Source organism: Lytechinus pictus, chromosome 10 (genome assembly GCF_037042905.1).
Source record: "Lytechinus pictus isolate F3 Inbred chromosome 10, Lp3.0, whole genome shotgun sequence".
NCBI classification, from domain to species: Eukaryota; Metazoa; Echinodermata; class Echinoidea; order Temnopleuroida; family Toxopneustidae; genus Lytechinus; species Lytechinus pictus.
In genome coordinates, this window is record NC_087254.1 from 6,857,369 (window position 1) to 6,877,085 (window position 19,717).

At 37.9% G+C, this 19,717-nt stretch overlaps 1 protein-coding gene across 1 annotated transcript; it reads right to left on the minus strand.

The window, feature by feature from the left end:
- Window positions 1–5,634: 5,634 nt before the first annotated feature.
- LOC129269028 (ubiquitin carboxyl-terminal hydrolase 1-like) lies at window positions 5,635–17,678 on the minus strand. Its single transcript, XM_064105218.1, has 8 exons — window positions 17,508–17,678; window positions 16,384–16,533; window positions 15,461–15,632; window positions 15,108–15,211; window positions 12,237–13,501; window positions 11,267–11,459; window positions 8,855–9,054; window positions 5,635–7,633 (listed from the first exon to the last, which is right to left on the minus strand). Exons 1-8 carry the CDS (start codon window positions 17,651–17,653, stop codon window positions 7,434–7,436), a joined length of 2,430 nt encoding a protein of 809 aa, XP_063961288.1. The 5' UTR covers window positions 17,654–17,678; the 3' UTR covers window positions 5,635–7,433.
- Between the last annotated feature and the right edge of the window lie 2,039 nt (window positions 17,679–19,717).

Below are 19,717 nucleotides of genomic sequence, written 5' to 3' on the forward strand. Positions count from 1 at the left end.
CATCACAAATCAAATTATTTTTAAAATCTCTGATGGATTTTTCTCAAACCTTCAGCAATATTTTTTTTTTCTGCTATTTTTTTCAATAAACATTTTGTCAGGGTGAACTTCCCCTTTAAACCCATGATCTATTAGGATCACATTGATCTTTTTGGATGTGTTTGTGGTTTATCAATCTAAATTAACTCTGAACGGCCGATTCCTGTCCAACCTAATATCCATACCCCTTACAAAAAAGAGTTACCCGGTATGCTCATCCTTAAATTGATAATTTATCAACTGAGAGTTAAGTCTATGAGCTTTCCATACATACAGATCATTCTCCCGAATCATATAAATCTTTAAATTGGCATTTAGTTTAAAAAAAAAAAAATTAAACACAGTAATATGAAACCCACAAATTAAACAAGGGCAGTCGAGTGGTTGACAGGTCAGGATACCTCATTCAATCATGGAATCAACACAAATGAAAAAGACTTCAGCCAAATAACTTTTTTTTATCTATCATACAAGTAAAAAGAATTTAATTATCCATACAAAATATTCTGTAACATGGTATCGCACACTGTCAACCTTGCATTAAACAGATTCAAATTGGACAAAATCATAAATCCACATGAATAATCGGTGATGTAAACATAAACAAGTGGTATCCATGCAAGGGTGACTGTTCAATGATGTATCACGTAACTACAATTCCATATATTATGTACATCCGACCCCCTGTATGTGGGATCTTCGTGACATTTTCTGTCTCTGATTTCTTGTTCTTTAGACAGTCTGTAATGTTCTTAAAGGACTATGACTTGGTCAGTTTATGAAGTGAAATAAATGGGGGTCGGACGTACAAAAAGGTTGATCATTTTATGGAATTGCCTTAGTAAGAAAACATACAATGGCCGGAAATACAGTGACTTTCTGGTAGGTGCAGGGATTTCCCTTACAAACTTCTTGTCCCTGGATAACAAAGATATATGGGAAGTATTTCACAAAACAGATAGTCTGTCATCTTCACTGGCTATTGTTATAAGCTGGTGAAATCCTTGCATCTGATTGGCTGAGAACTGATCAGTAAAAATAACTGAATTAACTACTCATGAAATGCTACCCTGCAGGAGTAACCATGGCAATTACATAAAATGGACAAAGTTACCATAGTTGTAAGGGCCCATGGGGGAAGTGGTGAATGACCGGTAATTTCACCAACCCAATCTACTTGACTGCTCCTGTACAGAAATACATCAGTATCTACTCTATGAAATAAATGAGATCTCGCTAATTAACGATACAGAGAATGTATAATTTTCTTCTTAGCAACCAATGTTCTAAATCTCTGAGCATTCATAAAAATTCAAATTGGTATTGAAACAAAACTTAAATTTTGTGATTTTTTACAGGGTGCAAGGTTTCATTTATGTACATTGATAGTCAATAAAAAAAAATCAAAGAGTATCTACAGGGAAATAACCATTTTTAATGTATAATAAATGTACAGGTTTAACAAAATTATGATAACAATAATGATGATGATGACGCTACATACATATTAAGCACTTGTATCCACTCTGCAGAGTGCAAATGCTGCAAATTCTCAATATTATCTAGGCACAGCACATATCAAATGTACACATTAAATTAAATCATTACAAACAAACCTATGCCCCTATGTAACGTAGTTTATCTGCACCATACATTCAAATAAATATCGAAATGTGTATTCCCAGAGGTAACGAAGTGACTCATCTATCAAATATGAGGTATATATCTATATATATTATTTACAAATACATATCAGATTACATTGATAATTTGGCACTTGGTTCTGACTTCATAAAAGTTATTTTCTCATGAATTTACTCACAAGGATATATTTTGCCACACATACAATTATATAACAAGTATTAAGAGGGTTTTCTGTGGTGGTTTTGGTTTAAAAACAAATATGAAAGACAATTGCGAACAAAAAACCCCCCAAAAACATATAGATTATATTATCTGATATTTCGGGCATAGCCCTATGTCACAGGACTTTATCATAGGGCTATGCCAATAAAGGTCTTCGACAAAGGGCTTTGCCCACAATATCAGAAAATTTAGTCTCTATGCAGGGCTCAACATTAGCAGTGGCCCGGGGCAACCAAAAATGAGAGGCGGGCCACAAAAAATTCTGTAAAAGCCCACACTTGGTGGCTCAGTCGGGCTACCAAAGTTTTGATAAATTGTAATGTTTTCTATTGTTTTAGGGCCACCAAGAATATGAAATTGATGATTTTGGTGAACCTATCGGGCCACCAAGAAAAAAATCTAGAATGGAGTCTTGCTCTATGGCTTTTTCGCAAATGTCTTTCACATTAATAAATCATGTGTAGATCTAGATATGATGAAATGAAATGATGGTTTGGTACGATGCACACAAAATATGATCTGGAATAAATTATCACATTGAAGAGTTAGAAACAAAAGAAGTGTCTTGGTTCAACAAACATTATAACAATTCCTCACAAAAAAAATCCTGGTTGTCATTACAGAATGCGAATAATACCATCCACTGACAAAAGGAAGCAACTCTGTGGAAAGAGTTTCTAGGTTCACGAGGAAAATGTGTCATTGTTTTATGTGGAAATATAATAATACTTGCTTTTGAAACACCTATATTCCAGGCATTGGGGGCTATTGATTCCTATTTTTTAGCACCATGTGGAGCATACAGTTCTACGTTCTGCTTCTCAATCTCTTCTTTCTCGATCTCATACTTCTTACAAACAATACGGTCAGCGTTTTTTCTCTTATGCAGCTTCATTTCTTTGAAACAATCTCCCCCTACAAATTTGCAATGCTAACTGTGTTAATACATTTAAAGTTATGCTTAAAAATCACATTTTAAAATCTTAAATTGATCATATCATGTTTATTGGCCAATTTGATGGTATTTCTTTATTCATGATCTGGTGAGAACTAGTTGTAAATTGTAATATTAGTTTTGATACATTTTGTAGTGCAAAGTATTTCTATTTCCTTTATACTTCATATTTCCTTTCTCTTAACCACTTAGAGGCAATTTGCCAATTTGCGGTATATAACATTATTATTATACAGAAAATATCCCAAATGAAGGAAAAAAGTAAATCTGATTAAAAAAAAAATCAGAGTTGCTACCTCTTCTCATGGGACCACACAATGGTTAATATGTACTTTTCTTAACATTCTTAACATAAATGGAAGGGTTTTACACTTGAAGGATACACATCACAAGATATCAGCATCAATACACAAATAACTCTCATAATTTTCACGAAAAAAAAGAAAAGAAAAACATGAACGGTATGAGTCAGTTTAGAAATTCTATGGTTAAACAAAATTCAAATAACATGTTTTTTTATATCTATCTGAGCAGATAGAGAGGGAGAGAGAAAGAGAGAGAGAGAGAAGATTAACCAGAGAGATATCAGCAGGTTGCTGTTTAGACTGGCCATTTTTACAGCCCATGTACCAAAGAAACTTTTCTGAAGCTCAATAGTTATACAAACATAGCATCAGGCTGTATAGCCTTGCGTGACATTCATGTGGTACTACTCTTACAAGCAATCTACTCCAAAATCAAACATGAAAACCTTATTCCACCTAAGTTATTAAAGGTCAAGTCCACCCAGAAAAATGTTGATTTAAATAGAGAAATAGAGAAAAATCAAACTAGCAAAACGCTGAAGATTTCATCAAAATCGGATGTAAAGAAAGTTATGACATTTTAAACTTATTTTTCACAAAACAGTGATATTCACAACTCAAATGAGACAGGTGATGATCAGTCCCTCACTCACTATTTCTTTTTTTTATTGTTTGAATTATACAATATTTCATTTTTTTATAGATTTGACAATAAGGACCAACCTGACTGAATCACATAGTATTAAACAATACTTATTCCACATGTTCAGGGAGGAATAAATCGTCGTTTCACTTGACAATGAGTAGAAAAATAGAATAGTCCCTATTTCATATAATAAAATACAAAAGAAATAGTGAGTGGATGACGTCATCAGTCTCCTCATTTGCATATACACCAAAATGTGCATATAACTGTTTTGTGAAATTAAGCAAAACTTTAAAATGTCAAAACTTTCTTATTTTACATCCGATTTTGACAAAATTTTCAGTGTTATGCTTGTTGGATTTTTCTCTTTTTATTCGAATCAACTTTTTGTTGGGGTGGACTTGTCCTTTAAGAACAGTGGAGCATTCCATGAAATAGTAATTTACACCGACTTTAATGGCTACTGACATCCTTGCATCTATCAGTTCAGAGCGAAATATAAACAAGTGGAATGCCTCTGGCCGTCTCACCTGCATCACGCGATTCAATATAGCAGCAGTGCTGATTTTGAAAACTACTATAACTCGCACAAGATGTTCAGTGATACTTGGTTACTCTTATTTCCACGTTTTATGAACTAGACCAATACACTTATAGAGATATGATGGCAATTCAACAAATACCCCCAACGTGGCCAAAGTTCTTTGACCTTACATGACCTTTGACCTTGATCATGTGACCTGAAACTCGCACAGGATGTTCAGTGATACTTGATTACTATTATGTCCAAGTTTTATGAACTAGACCAACACACTTTCAAATTTATGGCTGTAATTCAACAAATACCCCAATTTGGCCAAAGTTCATTGACCCTAAATGACCTTTGACCTTGATAATGTGACCTGAAACTTGCACAGGATGTTCAGTAATACTTGATTACTATTATGTCCAAGTTTCATGAATCAGATCCATAAACTTTCAAAGTTATGATGGTAATTCAACAGATACCCCCAATTCAGCCAAAGTTCATTGACCCTAAATGACCTTTGACCTTGGTCATGTGATGTGAAACTCATGCAGGATGTTCAGTGATACTTGATTAACCTTATGTATAAGTTTCATGAACTAGGTCCATATATTTTCTAAGTTATGATGACATTTCAAAAACTTAACCTTAGGTTAAGATTTTGATGTTGATTCCCCCAACATGGTCTAAGTTCATTGACCCTAAATGACCTTTGACCTTGGTCATGTGACATGAAACTCAGGCAGGATGTTCAATAATACTTGATTAACCTTATGGCCAAGTTTCATGAACTAGGTCCATATACTTTCTAAGTTATGCTGTCATTTAAAAAACTTAACCTCAGGTTAAGATTTGGTGTTGACGCCGCCGCCGCCGCCGCCACCGCCGCCGCCGTCGCCGTCGGAAAAGCGGCGCCTATAGTCTCACTCTGCTATGCAGGTGAGACAAAAATCAGACTATTTTCATAAATTGCTCCCTACGTCACAGATTTATACAGATTACTCATTTTTTAGACTGAATTTTTTAAAATATTTTATTTTAAAAAAAAGATAAGACAAATTTCCTCTTGGAATGTTAAAGAGTTTCCTCTTGTCAAAAAGTATGTCACTTTTTGCTACAGGAAAAAAAAATCAGGAATGTTATGTATGTTGGAATGTGGTGTGCAGCCTAACGGCTGTAACAAAGTGTCATACTTCATTTCATCAATATAAAATTAACATGCAACATACAAGGCTGGGATTCACAACAGATCAGAATTAATGATATGTAATAAAATTTCATTAACAATTCAGAGCCAGTTTTATTAGAAATGGTAAAAACTTGTAACCTTTTTCAGCTGAGGATATTCCTACTAATACCAAACATCTGGAAAGGTGGTTCAGAGGTAACGCCCCTGCCTCGTGAATGGAAGGACGTGGGTTCAATCCCGGGCCGAGTAATGTTGAAGACCTTCTGCCATCTAGCCAGGAGAGGGGTAACGACAATATGAGAAAATATTTTTTTCTTCCACAATCAAGAAATATTTTCTGTTTTTAGAAAGTTCCAGACTCGCAAGCGATAATGACGAGTCTACCATATGGATTAGAGAGGCTATACACATTTGTGCGGGACGGAACCACCCCATCTCCCTTTGAATAGAGACTTAGGACAACACGCTCTTTCGTCCACATACAATCCCATTCTAACGCTTCGTCATGCTGCCCAAGCAACAACTACAGCTCTTGCGAAGCTTGCAGCCTCGCAAGTGAAAGCTAACCACAATACAAGTAAAATTTCTTGATAATCGATGAAAGAACAGTTTCTCATGTCTATCAGATGGATCTTTTCAGTGAAATAGTATATGTTATGCAGTGCCCGCTTGAAGACTAGCTATATAGCTGAAGAGGCTACCCTGAGCAAATATCGTTGTGTCAGTGCAGAAACGCCCTTAGCACCACGCTTACGTGCACCTTATCTGTGCACAAGCGTCCTTTCGCAATGCCCTTGTGTGCGCTACTGAGGGCGTTTCTGCGTGCATGCAATGCACGTAAGTGTGGTGCTAAGGGCGTTCTTGGAACAACACGATATGAGATATCATCATAGAAGAGGACCATAAAAATCCACTCATGGAATAATTGAAACAACCAACAAGGTGAAACCGTTCAAATATCATTTCATACCTCAACTTTCTACACTTAATCTATGGCATAATTGTGCCCCCTCGTTGTGTCCCAGTGAGGTAGACTCCGGACTATGAAACAGAGGGTTGTGGGTTTGAATCCCAGCTATGGTGTAACTTCTTTCAACAAGCAATTGATCCACAATGTGCTGCACTTAACACAGGAGTGGCACATGGCTATCTGGCAAGAATTTATTCCTTCCAACGCAGTGCGTATAAAATCTGCACTGCTAAAGCCAGTGCAAATCATGCCGCATTTCTGTAGAGCGCTTGAGACTTCTGATAAAGTACAGGTAAGTGTTAAAGCGATATAAGCAAGTATAATTATTACTATACTTCAGGGGCAACCTGAAAACATACCTGTATCAGAAAGCTTTTTGACAGATATCGACCTGTTGTTCAAACATGTATTATATGTAATTTATTTTTGTTGATGTTCGGTTCTGAAGCGCCATGAGCATGAAATCAAGATGGAAAGTGCACTATACAAGTCTCATGAATATTTTCATTATTATCATTATTATTACTATTATTATTATCATCATTATTATCATTAATATTATTGAAAAACTTTTGGGAGAATAAATATATTCAATTCAATTCAACAAAAGTATATATTTTTTTAAATGAAGGAAAGTTCAGTTTGGTCTTTTGCTAAACAATTTTCAGCTACAAGAGCATGGCTGAGAGAAACCAAAAATAAACAGAGCTGAAAATCCTCTCTAACTTTGCCATAATGTTTACACTTTTACACAATAAATTCACAAAATGATTAAAATAAAAAAGATAAATGAAATTCAAAAATGAAAAAAAATAAATAAAAAGAAAGCTGAACTACCACACCTCTTCTATAGGGTTCAGGTGAGGTATGTTATCTGCACCCTATCCATTATTATGTAAAATCATAAACAAACAAGAAAAATTCAAATATCTCTATTTCATCTTGCGATCTGGTGAGCATCTTTGTAGAGTAGAAGGTAAGGAGTAGCAGCGGAGTCGTTGCCCTGCAGGGGATTCACCAGGGACTCGAACTCCTCATCGGACAGGACCTGAACTCTGTCGTCGTCAAACTTGGCCCAGGACTCCTTCCTGGGACACTGATCTTGGGCTCCCGGGTCGGCGTCGCAGGATCGGGATTCTGCGAAAAGAAGCAGAGAGAAGAACAATCGTTTGATGGTATTACAAGGTGCAGGGTCCAGGGTTCAAATTCCACCACAGCACTTGTTCTTTGGCAAGGCATTTATCTACACTTACCACTCCCCACCCAGGTGTAGATAATGGGATTCTGGTGAGTCGGGCAAGTAAATTTTTAAATAGTTGGAATATACTTGCCCAAAGATCTATTTCACTCGCCCGAAAAAATCCTTGAAAAAAAAAGTTTTACCCCTGTAAAGGAAAGTTTTGCGGTTATTAAAATTTTTTCTCTCTTTTGACATGAACTGATCTACCTTGTTATTGCATTTCTTTCTCCAAAGTGATTTTACCTTGCCTCCCATGACCAAAATTAGGGTCAATAATTCAATATCATATCAAATAGACCCTAATTTTGGTCATTCTACTGTGAGAATTTTGCTTGCCCAATTCGGGCAAGTAGTTTTGGTCTTAACTTCAAAACACTTGCCCGACTCTAACTTTTACTTGCCCCGGGCAATCGGGCAAGTGCTTATGTAGCACCCTGCCTGGAGGCTTGAGCACCTGATCAGGGTAGCCATGCTTAAGTCAGAGTAATAGTATGCAGAATGTTATAATCATATTCATTATTCTCACAGGAATTCTTAAAAGGATATTAGCATGGCAATGCATCAACTCGCATTTTGCCGCACTCATTGACCACAGCACAAAACTCGTTTCTTATACATCCTATCCAAGTAAATCATACCATGCTCAGAATATCACATAAAAACGGTAAATTGCCGATTCGCCAATGCCAACTCGTCCACTCACCACATGGTCTACCTTCATTTAGTCTAATGACATTCTGTCCATCAACATTCTGTCCATCAACATTTCGTCTAACAACCATTTGCTTCAATCATCACTTTGTCTAATCACCAGTCCGTCTATGACCATTTCGTCTCATAACCAGTTGGTCTAATATTCATTTTATTTTCATTCATTTGCCCAATTAACACTTTATAGTCTAATTAGACCAAATGATATATGGACTAAATGACTACTGGACCAACTTGTTATTAGACGAAATGGTGAGTGGACGAAATAGCAATTAGACCATGTGGATATTGGACGAACTGATGGTAGACCAAATAATAGTAGACGAGTTGGCAATTGGACGAATTGGCATTGGACCAAATGAAAATAAACCAATAAAATCTAGATTGTATGAAAATTTATAACTGACCTGTATTTTTTTGAGGCACCCGAGCATAGGCGATGTAATGACCGCTGGAGCTAGATGACCCACTGTGAGCGACCACTGCACAGAGCTCATAGGGCGTGTTCCTCTGTTGACAAGATCCAGAACACCACTTGGCGAGGCTCAGCGTCAACGGGATGGCTAGATGGTCGTTGACCTTTGACACGGATCCTCCAGGAGAGAAACTATCGAAAAAAGATGAATCAAGTCACACCATTACCTTAAACATTTACAGATCCATAAACTTTCAAAGTAATGATGGTAATTCAACAAATACCCTCAACTTGGCCAAAGTTCAATGACCTTAAATGACCTTGGTTATGTAACTTGAAACTCAGGCAGGATGTTCAGTAATATTTGATTACCCTTATGACCAAGTTTCATGAACTAGGTCCATATACTTTCTAAGTTATGATGACATTTCAAAAACTTCAGGGTTCCCAGCTTTTAGTACCATCATAACCAGTCATTCAATGGATGTTGTTTTGATATACAACAAAATATAACAGAGTCTGACTGACTACCGTGCATTCAACTTTCGGGCCGATCAAAATTCCATGATTTTTTTACCTCATTTGAGCTATATTTTTCCATGATTTGAGGTATTTTTAATCAGATTCCCTGATTTTTCCCTGACTGGAAAAAAAGTAAAATAATTTTCCCTGATGGGCTGGGAACCCTGATTTAATATACTTGGCTAGTTAGGTCAATTCTGGATTATGCCCACTATGCACCATGGTGTAGTGGTTCTGACTCTCGCCTTGTAAACAGAGGGTCGTGTGTTAGAATCCCACAGCGGTCTAGTGTCCTTTGGCAAGGCGTTAATCCACACTTTGCCACTCTCAACCCAGGTGCTAAATGGTTACCCGGTAGGATGTGAAAGTCATTGTAGCTTGTCCAGTGCTGTGTGCGCCTCACCGGCGACTGATTGGAATACTCCCCAGGGAGTGGAGGGTGTGCACACATTGTGTGCGGGAATGCCTGATTGAATCCGATCACCGGGTAATAATATATCTGTAAAACGCTTAGACACGTCGTTCCGATGTATTAAGCGCTATATATAAGCGGATTATTATTATTTTCATAAGAAGTGAGTTCTCTCAAAAACTATTCAGTATTTTGTAGAATGAAATAAGTATGAAACTTAATTATAAATGTGTCTGATCAACTCGGCAAGAATTGTTTGAACATACTGTAAATTTTAAAATTAAAGTGTGAGGCACTCAAACTGTCTGAATGCTATTTCTACAAGCAGGAATTCCTAAAATACTTAAATTAAAAATTGTATAATCCAGGGATATAATTTTTTTATATTTAATATGGTATGGCATACTGGCAAAAATGTCTCTTCAACCCACTGCCTCAGGGAACCGGGTGTCCCCTGAACAAAGTCAAAGGAATTAAAGAATATTGTATTCCGTAGGATGGAAGATTGATGGCATTACACTCATTATCTTGTGTAATAATAATAATACTAATAATAATATTGTACCTATATAGCGCTTAATATCAAGATCTCTATGCGCTTTACACGATTAACTTGATGAATTATTCATTACATATACATAAATAACAGTTATTCTACATTTTAATATAGGAGCACCTTCAGCACCTCGCAAGGTGGATTACGTGCGCTATACAAATCCTATATTATATTATCATTATTTTTACATTAAGTATACATTACATGATATATCATTACAAGGTATCATACTATTAAATTAAACTACATCACTAAACTACATCAATTACAACAATGAAAACAACAACAATGCGAATGGAATAGATAGATGTAATTTTCTTAAGGCCTGGCTCGAAACCAAGGCCTGTGCATTAGTCTGAGTAATGACGTTGTATGAACTTGTTTCCTTTCCTTTTGTTGTATTGTGTTGTGCTTGTCTGCTTTCGGGCGGGACGCAGCTATATCCAAGCTAAAAACACAAAGGCCCGAATTCACAAAGGTGGTTTTGAAAACCCACGGTTGAGTCCATGGTTTATGCAGATTTCCTGTATAAAATACGCTTATTTAACCGCGTATATTAAAAAATGTCCAATGCTGATCGCTTTTGTCACAGTGCGCCAAATTGACGCCTGTTGCCGTGGTTATCCACGCTATTTTACTCATGAGTCCACTGTTTTGAATTAATGAGTCCACTCATGAGTGGACTCATGAATAAAATAGCGTACCTAACCATGGTAACAGGCATCAATTTGGCGCAATGTGATAAAAGCGCGCATCAGCATTGGAAGTTTTTATACACGCGCCCCATACGCACCAAATTAAGCATAATTTATTCAGGAAATCTGCATAAACCATGGATTTAACCATGAAATTTCAAAACCACCTTTGTGAATTCGGGCCAATAGGTGTGAGCCAGGCTTTAGAGCCAAACGTACCAGTTGATGAAAGCACTGAATCTCTTCAGCTGGATGATAAGCACACCGGGTAGCCTCCCAAAGAGCACAGATCTCTCGGCTTCTGTCAGATGAAAACAATGCTCACAGAAGTACTTGTTATCGTCGGTCAGTCTCTCCACACTGGTGAACTCAGACAATGCCCAGCTGAGAGACAGGTTACGAGGGTTGACATCTAGATTCAAGAAAACAAACCAATCAGACGAGCTGATGAAGCACACAGGGTTTGATGACAAAGAGTTACTCTGATAATCAATTTGCTAAGTCTAAAAAAACATAAAAAAATATAAGAAACTAATCTATTTGGGGAGGGGTATATGGTTAAAAATTTATTGCATAGCTTAGAGATGGGTTATGAGGGTTAACATCTAGATTAAAGGAAAAAAAACCAGAAAAATCAGAAGAGCTGATAAAGCACCTAGGGTTCAATGTCAAAGAGTTATTCTGAGAATCATTTGATAAGTCTTAAAGCATAACAAAAGTACAGAAATAACCCACATTTTTTGTACATAATTCAAGATTCATTAAAGAAATCAACAAAATCAAATGAGCAGATAGAGCATGTATGATTGGACATTCAAATACTTTTTATATTTTTGGAATTATATATACTAAATCTTAAAGCATAAGAAATTTCATTTTTTATAAATTAAAAAAAATCTAATTACATATTTAAATATAAATCAATTGACATCATAAAAATCTTACAGTAAGGCCTAAAATTTTCAGGGCAAGGCAAATTTTCTAATAGGGCATATTTCTTTAATACAGCACAAAAGGGGAAAACGAAAAAGGGCACCAGAAATTTCCAACAAGAGGGTTATTTAGGCCAATCAACAAGGCAACCATGGCCAAGGCGTTAGGGGCCTTACTGCTTCTTCTTCATACCCAAAGTAAATTATATTTTCAAACACACCCCAAATAACAAACTACAGATATAAATATACTTTACCTGGGGCATGTTCTCCTTGCTCCTCTTCACTGGTGAAGGCAGGAATACTCTGAACTGGAACGCTGACATCCTGGAAATCTTCCCTCTTCTCCGAGCAGGATTCACACTCCAGACAGCGTGTCTGGAGTACAAGGGTACCCTGAAAGAGCCTCTCGATCACCTTCATCTCACCCAGCAAAGATGCAGCGCCTGCACTCTCCACTGCCCCACCCTGGTCTCCAACCCCTTCCACCACTGCCGTTTGGGCGCAGTTGGTCGTTGGTGGCTCGGGGACAGGACATTCTTCCAGCTTTGTTGATATTTCCTTGTCTTGGGTGGCTGGTGGTGAATGGTCTCCTTGCAGTCGTTCGACTGTCTCCGAATCATCCTCCACTTTCGGAGAAGCTTTGGGTGTATCCACAGACTTATCAGGGTCATTGGAGTTATTAGCGGTCACATTCCTGGAAGCAAATGTTCCAACTTCAGGCGCTTCCTTCGAAGCCTCGGCCAAATCAAGTTCAGCACAATGATGGTGAGATGCATCATCTTGTGTACGTTGTTCAACCGGTGGTGCTTTGTCTTTCTTGACGATGCCAAACTTGCTCAGGGAATACTGCTGCAATGCAAGGCGACCGATCCCAAGACGCTTCTTCTTACAGCTCCCACCGTCTCCCGATCCGTTCGTCTCCGGAAGGCTACCATTCATCCCATTGCACTCTATCCCCGATAAGTGTCCGTTTGTCACAGCGCTCTTCCTCCCCCCTCGTCTCCGCACAGAGTCATTACTTGGGGAAATCCCTCCGTGGTGACCCGCCACCACCCCGTTGATTGTCTCAGACTTTTTCAGAGTGCCTGTGATGTTGCCATTGCAAAGTTTAACGTGTTCAACATTTCCATCACTAAACCCATTAGGATGATCACCAATGCCTTTGTCCTGGTGCGTCACAAGTGCATCATTACCGAGCCCTTTATAATCCAACTTCTTTTCACTCAATGTCTTTTCACTCCTAGGCCTACCTCCACCGAGGGGTCTACCGCCTCCCAACAGTCTTCCAGACTCTTTCTCCGTCGAACCATCACCAGCTCCGCCCATGTCAAGCTTCCTCACAGCTTTCAGGCAGGTTCCCGAAGGTACATCCATGACAGCAGCCTGATTGGTCTGGTTCTCTTTGTTCTCCTGGAGGTCACCAAGTCGCTGGCAAGCCTCTTGGACGTTACTGAGGATGCAACAGAGAAGCTCCTGGGCATCATGCTGTAGATAGCCTTTGAACATTGAGTTCAATTCCCTAAAAAAAATAAAAGCATATTGTAAGACTTAAAACAATTATCCCTAACACCCCTTGTACACAGGTTGGAAGCATCAGTAATGGCAATTCAAACAAACTCTTTTCTTTCTCTTTCAAAGAAATTTCTTCTACAAAAAAAAAAATCATTTGATAGACTATGCAATATCAAGGCGTAACTTCTGAGTAAACAGGAATGCCACTAAAAAGTTTACTGGAAATGATAAGAGATGAAATATATCCAAGGGCCATTCAATGAAGAGTTCATTTGGAAACGAGTCGAATGTCTATTCCTAGTTGTATGTGATATATCACAACTTCAGATTTAGGGGAGAGATGCATACAACCGGGGAGCATTCATGAAAGAATTTCTGACAAAGTATTTAATTTCTACCAGTTATCATAGGAACTGTACTTCTCTGACAACTTGTCAGACAAAAATATGGATAAAACGCTCTCTAGGATTATCGATAATTCATCAAAATACTAATGAATTTTCCCACTTTATTGAGTCTACCCTAACTCATCATGAAAAAATATCCTAACATATAACAACGTTCCACAAAAGATAATAATATAATAATATTGCCACATTTTATGCGTCAAATGTCAGAACCTTGGCAGCAGTCACGTTGCGCAAGATGTATTGTTGGTGCGCGCATGCAGGCATAGTGCACTGTAACTGCCCTGCTGATCCGGGGGCTCATCTAGCTTGTGCTCATCATCTTTCCTGCATTTCATTTGCACAAAAAGACATAATTGACTGAATCTTTAATGCTGCACTTTGATTTTCTCAAGCCATCAGGCAGCTAGGGTGGGTTGTCTGCACAATTACCTATATTCATGATGGTTGAAGATAATTATGAGATTCTCGTACTTGCAGCATAGCTGTGAAAAGGGTGTTGCACAAAAGCTTAACCGGATAAGGGGTCGATAACAATATGTAATTAACTTCTGAAGGTTTCAATGGCAAAGGAGGTAGAGTGTAGCGGTTTCACGGTACACCACATATTCTTGGTTTATTTTCATGTGGTCCAATGCCAATTCGTCCAATTGCTGACTCGTCTACTATCATTTGGTCTACCATCAGTTCGTCTAATATCCACATGGTCTAATTGCCATTTCGTCCACTCAACATGTCGTCTAATAACCAGTTGGTCCAGTAGCCATTTAGCCCACATACCATTTTGTCTAATCAGACTAAGTGTTAATTGGGCAAAATGAATGAAACTAAAAGGAATAATAGACCAATTGGTTTTGAGACAAAATGGTCATAGACGAACTGGTGATTCGACGAAGTGATGATTGGACCAAATGGTTGTTAGACGAAATGTTGAAAGACGGAATGGCATTGGACTAAATGAAGGTAGACCATGTCGTGAGTGGACGAGTTGGCAGGAGATGAATTGGCAATGTACCATATTCTTTTGTGGGCATGTATTGGTCTTAAAACGGACCACCCAAACTCGGATGAATGCCAGATTATCTAGACTGTATGCAACTCTAAAAAGTGGGTTCGCACGAGTTCATGAAAGTCAATTTGATTGCCTGAAAAGTAGCAGCATTTTATGGGTTGAAATGTAATTTACATTTTTTTTTAAATGAATACCTGATAGCTTCCAAGATTTCTTCAGGATACATAGCTAATTCCTGACCAGCTGGCATCATCCGCTTCAAGTAAGATTGCTCCTTCTCAGACATGGTGTTGAACAACTGATGACGAAACAAAACAAAAAGATTAACAAAAACTTTAAACCTGATTTTCTGAATCCCTCCTGAAAATTCTTCTCCCTGAATCATGTAGTAAAATTGATTTGCAAGATAAATTTGGGCAACCTATGCATCACTTTTAAGCATGGGATCTACACTTTTAAATCACACCCAAAAAAAATATTTTGACGACTGATTGTGGTTTTAACTGGGAGGCATTACAAACAGAAATAGAGATGATCTAAAGCTCACTTTATTCATTGCTTGAACCAACTTAAGCTGTCCTAAGAACTCGACTCTTCTCCGCCTACTCCTCTCATCCTCTACAGCAGTATCGTCCTCTCCTTCTTCATCTTTCTTCTTGAGTTTGTCAGAAACCAACCCGGAAAGTCTTGCCAGATTCTCGCTAAAGCTTGGACAATACCTGCCAAACCATCAAATGGAAACATCACAAGTATTAACTTAATCAGCATTTAGTATACACTTTAACAGTTTTGATTGCGAGTGGAAAAAGAAAATAACAAAAGTTTCAACAGCAATCTGGGCAGAGAAGTGGGGGCGGGGGAACTACTGTAAGATTTTTAAAGCTTTATGCATGTACAAGATATCTTGATTTGTTTTGTTTTTTCCCCTTTTAATTTAAATCTTTATTTCTTGGCAGACAGATGTACTAACCGATTCTTGATGAGATACATAAGAACAAATCACTATATTTTTTTAACACAGAGAAGAGAGGGGGGGGGGTTAATTCAGATCACATTCCCACTTCCAAAAATCTGTTTGATTTGCAACAACCTGTAGCAATAGAACTTCCTTGGTGTTTTTTTTCTCTCTCTCTTTTTAAGTTTTTGCATTTGCACTAAGCAGGTCAGTCTTTTTTTTAAATCAAGGATATTGACTGTATATACAAATATCTCTGTTGCTTCTGACCTAGTGCCCCCCCCCCCCATTACTGGTCAAATAAAATTGCTGCCATCGCATAAAAGGTTTAAACAGAGCTTGTACCTTGTACCTTCTTCCTTCATTTTTTGTTTACCGGTATTTATTTTTTCTTTTCAAATGAACTCTCCATTTTGCTTAAATTCCCTTCCATATCACCCATTTGACTCAACATTTTCAGGTTGTTTAAACTTGAATGTGACCTTTACATTATAAGCAACTTCATGAGACATTACCTTAGAACTTGTAGCACACTGTTGAGATAGCAGGTGTTGCCCAGGTTATGCAGACCAGTATACGGAGCTACGCTTATCATATACTCGCTTGGAATGGTGGACGATGTCGGTTCACTGTAAGTAGGTGCTACACCATCGGCTGCTTCATATCTGTAAAGAAATCAAGATAACGATAAGTAATTAAGGACGTTCCACAGTTAAAATGAAACCCATGTCATTTTCACCAAATTTGTGACAATGACTGGAAAAATAACCTTTCATGTCACTTTTACGGGGGGGGGGGGGGGGAATCAAATATTGATAGTGTTTTTTAAAATATTCAGTCTATTAATAGAAGACATCAGTATGCCTTTCACTGTTTGTTAATTTGATTTTGTTATTAATACTGGTAAATATCAGGTGATGACCTCTCCAGATCCCAGTAATCTCTCCAAAAAAGGGAAGCAACTAATTCATTAGAACGGAAAGGCAATCCGATCGATAGGCCTACGATAATATGGCAGCCACATTCCCCTCCCCCTCACCCCACCCCTTTCCCCAAATAAAAAGATTTGCCACCCAAGTTGACAATCCTATTGAGTGAACTACTGGCCATAACTTTTCAATTATCTCCCCACTTTAAAACATCCATTACCCAAGTTATATCGCAAACATGAATGATAATTCAATCATGTCCTTTTACTGTCTCTCCTACAAAATATTCAGACAACTGAGACACGGAAACAATAATTTTGTAAAATAGCCTTAAAACGGACATACTGAAGCTTTCGACATGCACTCATCGGAGTAAAATCGCATGAATGACTAGAACGCTAGAGCAAAACAATATATAACGGAACCGAAAGAGACAATGGATGCTAAACGGCGAGCGGTGATTGGCTGTCGAGGTAAACAATTCAGGCTTAGTACCTGCAGTAAATTGAAGCGAAGCAATTAAAATAACGCAAGGGTTCTTACAAACTCCTTCAGGCGGCACAGAAAAGGGTCTGTTAGCTGGATATACGCTGCCTCCAGCATATATTGTTTCGCTCTAGCTTTCTAGTCATTCACGCGATTTTACTCCGATGAGTGCGTGTCGACAAGCCTCAGTATGTCCGTTTTCAAAGAATGATTTGGGAACCTACTTTGGTTGTTCATCTCTGGTCTCTCCTTGCTCTTCACCAACAGGTGCGCTGACCTTGCTGGTCTGTTGGTCTTTTCTCACAAGCTTCAGTGACAATCTCGCCCTCTTCCTGGGTGGACTTTGCAGTGCTTCCACACTCGCAGCCATTGCAGTACGGTCATCAAAGTCTGCAATCTGTTATGAATATGAAGAGAAATTGACATTAAAAAATCAACCTCCGGGCGCTAATATTTTAAAGTTTTTACATAAAATCTTATTAGCTTCTTTGAGGGTGACATTTGCAAGCAATAGTACCTTAGTGGTTTGGCATGAAAAGCCTTTAGAACTAGAGGTCTAATTCTTTCAACTTGATTTCATTAAAAAATATTATAATTACAAAATAATGTGTAATAAAAGATTAATTCAAGCTGTGGTACTCATGATATTTATCGGCAAATGCACACATTTTTTATCTAGCAGCGCTCATGATGTTGCCGCCCTCAAGGCGCGTCGGGTAGCTAGGCTACAATAACAAAGACAAGATGGCGACAATAACATCTGAGTAAATGCTCATCTTCTTATAATGTTTTTGTTAATTTAACGTGTAATTTTGTTTTAAAACTATACAAATTTGGGCCAAAAGGGTTAAAAGGATATTGTAGCCCATTTACATAAGTTTGGGCTCAAAACCCTAATGAAAAGTTGTGATTTTGACTCAGGAGCTTTTAATCGTGGGAAAAATGATGACGCGTGTACTGCAATGGCATGCCGTCCCTGGCTCGGTGGAGATTAACATACGTAGTAAATGAATTAATCTCTAGGAGCCTCCTGGCTAAGAAGCCAGCCCATCCAGTCAGACCGCAGGTCCCTATGCTAATGAGCAAAAAGGCCAGATTCATCCAAATCATCTCGTGGCTGAATCCTCCTCCTTGCAAAATCTCGTGATTCGTGAGATTTTCTTTCTCTAAGAATTTACCTGTTTTAACCTCAAGTTAAATGAAATATTATTGCACCATCAGATAGAGTAAAAGTTACTCTTTCATATTGGTCATTTATTTTGTATACAATATTTTGTTAAATAAGTAAATTTGTGGCCTGAAAATGTGCCTTAAAACTGAATTTTCTTCCTCTGTTTTCTTTTGCAAATTGTGCAAAACTTTTTATTTTGAGCCTCAATGATATTTATATCAACATAAAGCTGAACTTCTGTACTTTCTCACAATGCCACTCTTGATATGCAGCACCTTTTAATCGGGTCAAGATCACACTTTTCCCACCAAGGTACAAGACGAGATTTCTGAAATTTTGTACTTGCATGAAATCCAGAGTTCTGATTGGCTGGATAAGATTCACAGAACAACAGGCGCGGGGTATTTGAGGAGATTACCACATAGGAAGTGTGACCTTCCCACGAACCCAGGCACTAGAACCGTTGGAATTTGCCAGTGTACGGTCTCTTTGACCAATCAGAGTGCAGTATTCTTGTTTTCAAGCTGCTTTATGTACTTGGCAAATGAAAAGTGTGATCTTGACCCGATTAAACCAATTCTTATTTTGAAACCTATATCATTTCAAAGCATACATATTCAGCTTTATCATGATATAAAAATCATTTGGGCTCAAACAAAAATAAAGTGTGAAAATAGCAGCTTTTGTCAGGTGAAAATATTTATTTTGTAGCATAATTTAGATCAAAATTTTAACCTATATTACAAAATCTTTGAATAAATCCAAACACATGACCTGAAAGAATGATTCTTCTTCTTTACAATGGTACCAAATTCATGAAATTCGATGCACAATTAGAGCAGCAATGACCGAATGAAAAGAGGTGTTTTGGTCCGCATCAAGCTCATTAAATATGCAAAACATCTCAAGTCATGAATATCACTTGGATGAAAGAAGCCACTTTCTTGGGACCTGCAGCCTGACTGCATCCCAGGTAGGTACTCCCATGGGCGCTAGATGGTGCTGTCGGGCATGTGCACAAATAGTCAATGCCTGAGTTGGCCCCAAGTGTTCTTGCATATTTTGAGTGATTCGTTTTATGTTTAGTGGTATCTTCACATTTTCTGGCAGCCGAGTTGATGGTCTATCAATGTGACATGTTTCCATGGTTCCTGCGAGAAGAGAACACAGTCCCAGGCCAAGGGGAAGCATAAAGCGTATTATTGGCCACTAGCCTACAGTATTGAGTGGACAGTGAGGTACCATTTTTGGCACATAAACATG